This window comes from Penicillium riverlandense (assembly GCF_028828495.1).
Source record: "Penicillium riverlandense strain IBT 135883 chromosome Unknown utg000001l_segment0_segment0, whole genome shotgun sequence".
Classification (NCBI taxonomy): domain Eukaryota; kingdom Fungi; phylum Ascomycota; class Eurotiomycetes; order Eurotiales; family Aspergillaceae; genus Penicillium; species Penicillium riverlandense.
In genome coordinates this window covers 2,139,627-2,145,626 of record NW_026643194.1, presented here as the reverse complement: position 1 = coordinate 2,145,626, position 6,000 = coordinate 2,139,627, and the positions used below count along the sequence as shown (strand labels likewise).

The 6,000-nt window shown below is 48.0% G+C and overlaps 2 protein-coding genes across 2 annotated transcripts; both read left to right on the top strand.

The window, feature by feature from the left end:
- Nucleotides 1–819: 819 nt before the first annotated feature.
- On the top strand, nucleotides 820–3,231 carry N7474_000879 (OPT family oligopeptide transporter; the record flags this gene model as incomplete). Its single annotated transcript, XM_057192294.1, has 3 exons — nucleotides 820–1,024; nucleotides 1,075–1,242; nucleotides 1,301–3,231. 3 exons carry the CDS (start codon nucleotides 820–822, stop codon nucleotides 3,229–3,231), a joined length of 2,304 nt encoding a protein of 767 aa, XP_057057247.1.
- Nucleotides 3,232–4,076: 845 nt separating this feature from the next.
- On the top strand, nucleotides 4,077–5,646 carry N7474_000878 (extracellular rhamnogalacturonase; the record flags this gene model as incomplete). Its single annotated transcript, XM_057192293.1, has 5 exons — nucleotides 4,077–4,545; nucleotides 4,599–4,889; nucleotides 4,941–5,004; nucleotides 5,055–5,077; nucleotides 5,150–5,646. The coding sequence occupies 5 exons, from the start codon at nucleotides 4,077–4,079 to the stop codon at nucleotides 5,644–5,646; spliced, it is 1,344 nt and encodes a 447-aa protein (XP_057057246.1).
- Nucleotides 5,647–6,000: the final 354 nt, after the last annotated feature.

Genomic DNA, 6,000 nt, shown 5'->3' with positions numbered 1-6,000 from the left:
CAGGTGCCCCCATATCGACATTTGATATAATGCCTGCTTGGAGCAATGGGTGGGCAGAGGTTATTCATTTCGAACATTCGGACGACATTCACTATGTATCGATGTTGATCACAATTTAGCAGTTTGAGAGCTGGGGTGGAATGGAAGCTTCCCATCGCGTCAACAACGACGAACAATGATTCCTTTGCTCGGTATCGTGTCGTAATCAAAACAAGGATTTGCGTGGTTTATTGCTCGCCAGTTGGACAATAGTTATACGTAGCACCATGACTATGTATAAAAGTCAAAACAAGCAACTTAAGTGGGTGGGGTAGAACACAACGCCCCGATGCAACCCTATCCTGCCACAACATGTCTTGGTTAGCGAACACGCGAATCACGCAATCGGCTGGTATATCCACCTCGGCATGTTTATGTTTTTCCCGTTATGTTATTGGCCAGTTCGAAAATTGTCTCCTAACAACTTCCTTAGGCATCTCCGATGCCAATTGCGCAATTCCCATTTGTCAATAGTCCCTGTTACCCCTCTCAATCTTGCTCCTTCTAGCCCAAGAAACGCGTTTACCGATAGCGCACCATTTGCGTTGCAGATAGCACAATTATTATAGCGTCTTTGACCGGTCTGGAGCTGTTCCTCGACCCCATGAAATTACAGTTTGATTTGCGACATCAACTCTTACCTCGTCCTTAAGATCATCTCTCACATCGGCTTTCTCGCCGCTGAATGCCATCCCTGTGTTCCCTGTGTGCCACCAACATTCTCTCTCCTTCGCTGCTCCTTGTCCAGCGGTATCCTGCGCGGATAAGCCGATCCCAAAAATGACGGAGGACGTCAGAGCTTTAACGGATTCAGGGGACGACTTGAATATTCCAGGAGCAGAGACCGTTGCCGAAGAACCAGTAGTCGCTATGGATGAGAAAACAGCCAGCGCACTGCCCCGTGAAAAAGATGCTGAAGATTCTTCAACATCTCAAGGCGAGGATGATACGGTATACGTGAATGGTCATCCTGTTATTCAAAATGGTACTTGCTGCATACATCTTTCCATTCCTATCTCTGACTTGAGTAACCAGGTGCGGATGTTTCCAAATTTCTCATCTCGGATCGGGATGATGGAGATCCTTCCTTGACCTTTCGGTCCATCGTCTTGGGTAGTGCCTTCACTGCCCTTTCCAGTGTAATCACCATGCTTTATGTCTTCAAGCCAGTTCAGATGCAAGTCTCTGCGACCTTTCTGCAATGTATGTTTTTTCCTCATTCAAAACCTGGTTGATGGCTTTCCACTCATGCTTCTGTCAGTGTTGATATACGTCTTCGTTGAAGCCTGGGCACGTTTGACTCCTCACCCAGACCGATTCAAATGGAATTGGCTACAGGCTACACTTCGCTTCTTCAATTTTGGGCAGCCTTTCGGAATCAAGGAGCACGTCATTGCAGCGCTGATTGCATCGTCTGGCAACAACGGTCTGAGCGGGGTGGAGGTCTATGCCGCTGAAAGACTATTTTATGATCGAAGTGTCTCAGCCAGCACAGCGGTCCTAGCTACCTTCTCAATGTCACTTTGTGGTTTTGTTTTGGCAGGGATGTTACGACCGCTGATCGTTTATCCAGCTGAAATGGTATACTGGACAACCCTACCGCAAGTGGTTCTCTTCCAAAAGCTGCATTTCGATCGGCGCGCAAACAGAGGCCGTCTCATCAAATTTGGATGGGCTCTTGCCTTTGCTGCTGTCTGGGAAATCTTCCCTGCCTATATTGTGACATGGTTCGGAGGCATTTCGATCTTCTGTCTGGCATCAATGAATGCCCCAGAACATACTAGAACCCTTTTTGGGACAATTTTTGGTGGTTCTTCGTCCAACGAAGGAATGGGTCTGCTGAACTTCTCTCTCGACTGGCAGTATATCCAGAGCACTTATCTGTCATTACCGTTCAAGCAACAGGTCAACACGTGGATTGCCTATGTGATATGGTATCCTGCAATGCTTGGGTTGTACTACAGCAATGCCTTCAATGCGAAAAACTTTCCCTTCATGTCAACGTCTCTTTTTAAGAGCAACGGCGAGCCACTTTCCACGACATCGCTTTTGAGTAACGAGGGCACTATAGATGAGACCAAGCTCGCCAAAATTGGACTGCCATCCTTAACAGCAACTACAGTCTGGGGTTATTTTACGCAGAATTTGGCTATTGGAGCATTGATCACTCATGTCCTCATCTTTTTCGGGAAGGATATGGTTCTTGCGTGGAAGCAGGCACGGAGCAGAACTCAGCCCGACCTGCACTACCAAGGAATGCTCAAGTACAAGGAAGTCCCAATGTGGTGGTATCTGGTTCTCTTCGTCCTGTGCTTTGTGGCTGGAATAATCGTGAATGCAAAGGGCGAAACAACTCTTCCTGTCTGGGGCTATGTCGTCTCTCTGCTACTGGGAGGTTTCATTGCCCCTTTTTCCTGCATTCTCTATGGGCTGTACGGATCTGGGGTTTCAACCAACCAACTTTCTAAGATGGTGGGAGGTGCCCTCCATCCGGGTCGGCCTTTGGCAAACCTATACTTCGCTAGTTGGTCCCACCAGGTGATCCTCCTCGCTGTCAACCTAGCGAACTGGCTCAAAGTCGGACAGTACACTAAGGTGCCCCACCGCGTCATGTTTGCTACACAGATCTATGCGACTCTGCTGGGAGCCGGTCTGAACTATGCAGTCATGACCACAATCGTGACCAATCAGCGGGATATTCTCCTTAACCCCGAGGGCAACAGCGTTTGGAGCGGCTCCACCATGCAAAGCCTGAACTCACAGGCAATTACGTGGGCCCTGGCGAAGGACATATACGGCTCGAAGGGCCCTTATCTCATTGTTCCCCTCGGAATTGTCATCGGGCTGGCCCTGCCTGTTGTGCACTGGGTCTTGATCAAAGTCTTCCCCCGTTTCCGCGACTGGCCGCTCAATACCGCGATTATCTCAACATATGCCGGGTACACGTACTATGGAAATACCTCGTGGATTTGGTCTTCGATTGCAGTTGGGGTCTTTTCGCAATTCTGGCTTCGACGCCGGCTACCCCGGGTTTACAACAAGTACAACTACCTCATTGGGGCTGCGCTGGATGGAGGTGCCCAAATAATCATTTTCGTTCTCTCTTTTGCGGTTTTTGGGGCAAGCGGAAAAGAACATGCTTTCCCAACCTGGTGGGGGAATCCATCTGGTAACCCAGATCATTGCCTGTAGATAGTTGGAGCTCTAAGTAATTTTCAAATGGAAGTTACGGATTTCAGGTTATTTTACGAATTTTACGAGATTATGGTTTTCACGGTCGGTAGACATTATGCTAATTAATTCAAGGGTGGCTATTATATGACGTTTAGTAGCGCAAACTCAGCGGTTCAGATATCTGTTCATACCCCATGGGCCGTTGATGCCACAAAGCGTGGGGAAAACAAGCAAGATGAATGCCGAGATATCTCATTCTTTAGATACATCGAGGTACTCTTGAGTAATAAGTATCGGAATGGCAAGGCTTTGGTTGTTTCCTACGCTCGTAAGCAAAATTTCCCTTCTTCCTTATCACAACTGCGAGTTTTCAAACAACAACGATCATTGGTGCGCCTCGATGCGCCGAGTTTTTTCAAACTTTGCGGGGTCCCGTCTGGAGAAATGTCGATCCTCAAATGAGGGAGCTACGCTCTTTGCGAAACGGAAAACACATGGGGAAGTGGCATAACCCCGCGGCATTTAAGGTAGAAATGAGATGATGGTGGTGTCCCATGAAACAACTGCATTGATTTTCCCATGAATAATATTCAGGTGTCCGGTGATCATGCATGTTCAATGTATTATCGTCAGCCAACACACTTGGCGTCGCTATTTGATTATAGGAAAAAATGATTTGTATACACATGAGGGCTTGCATATTTTATTTAATTTATCAGTCTGCCTAGAACGGATGGAAGCTGGCAATTTTCACTCTGATCTGAACGAAGAATTAAAAGGAGGCTGCTCCCCTGCTTTCAAATAGTCAAGCTATTTATCCCTTCACTTGATCCATTTCCTTGTAAGTCTTATTTACCAGCATTATGCAAGTGAAGAATCTTTTGCTCGGCCTTGGCTACTTCTCTGTCGCAGGGGCGCAACTTGCGGATACCTCGGACTACCCAATCGGACCATTAACTTCGTCGGCTGCAAAATGGGCCACCAAGGTCTGTGATATAACTAAGTATGGGGCTGTGGCAGACGGGAAGACAGATGCTGGACCTGCAATCCTGGACGCCTTTAATGCCTGTGCTTCAGGGGGTGTCGTGAACATCCCTCTAGGAACTTTTGCTTTAGCCACTTGGGTTACTCTAAGTGGTGGAAACGCGTGGGCTATTAACTTAGAAGGAATCATCGTCCGTACGGGTACTGCAGGGGGTAATATGATCTATATCGAGCACAGCACTGATTTCGAGATCTACTCTTCCCGTGGTGAGGGCGCAATACAAGGCTACGGCTACGAATTCCTTTCTCAGGGGGAGTATGGCCCACGCCTTCTGCGCCTTTATGATGGTATGTGTACTGGCTTTTCGTGGAAGCCAGATACGTGTACTGACACTCTCAAGTGACAAATTTTGCCATTCATGATATTGCCCTTGTTGACTCTCCGGCCTTCCATTTGACCCTCGACACTTGCAACCAGGGCGAGGTCTACAACATGATCATCAGGGGTGGAAATAAAGGAGGTCTTGATGGCATCGACTTGTGGGGGTTTGACATCTGGGTTCACGATGTTGAGGTAACGAACAAAGACGAATGTGTTACTGTCAAAAGCCCCGCGAACCACATCCTCGTTGAGGACATCTATTGCAACTGGTCTGGTGGTTGCGCAATGGGTTCACTAGGAACGGATACCGGTAAGTAATCGAACAGATGCGAGGCAGAAAGGCTGACTGGGGACTTTCAAGATATTACGAAAGTGGTTTACAACAATATTTACACTGTAAATTCAAACCAGATGTTTATGTTCAAGTACGCGCACTAGTTTGACTTGACTGATTTAAAACTGACATTTTACGCAGAAGCAATGGAGGGAACGGATCGGGTAAGTTCATTTCTACTAGGGCTATTGTTTAATGCTATGTGAAGTACACCGACTAACGGCACATTTGAATAGTGACCGATGTCACTCTGCAAAACTTTATTGGTCATGAGAACGCGTATTCTCTCTACATTGACGCATACTGGACGCAGGAAACATTGGCCGCAGGGGATGGTGTCCTCTACAACTCCATCACCTTCAGCAACTGGAAGGGAACCTGCGCCAATGGAGCCCAACGGGCTCCGCTGTACGTATTGTGCCCCTCGACACAGCCATGCACGAACATCATCATCGAGGATTTTGCCATGTGGACTGAGTCAGGAAGCACTGAGTACTACAAGTGCGCAGATGCTTGGGGCTCAGGCTACTGCTTACACGGAGGATCTGAACATACTGAGTACGGCACAGTGACCTCGACATTGACATCCGCTCCATCGGGGTACTCAGCGCCCACAATGCCTGGTCAGCTCACTGCTGGGCTTGGAATCACTACATCCATTGCAATCCCAACAGTTCCTACCACGTTCTTCCCAGGCGCTACCCCAGCTACAGCTAGAGTTTATAGTGGTTAACTTGCAGGTATCATGATGCGCCAGCAGAAATTGTCGGTTCCCTCGTGGTTCTTGGTTGTCAATTTCATATTCATACTTCGGATTTAGTGTGTGACAGCCCCTCTAAGCCTGCTCATGTACAAAATGGAAACCTCCATATCCAACCAGGGTAAATGGGGCCCAGTAAACGGACTCGACCAGTCCAGCTGGTCCAGGGTCATTTTCAGTGTCAGAAATAGGATTTCTCCGTCTGGCACAATTTTGCGGGGTTCTCCTCGTTATCTCCGGAGGAGGTCAAATTCTTTACCATACTATCGAGAAGGGCACTTGTTTTTGTCCAGCTGTAGCAGATCCATCTGGGCCGCGTTCATGACC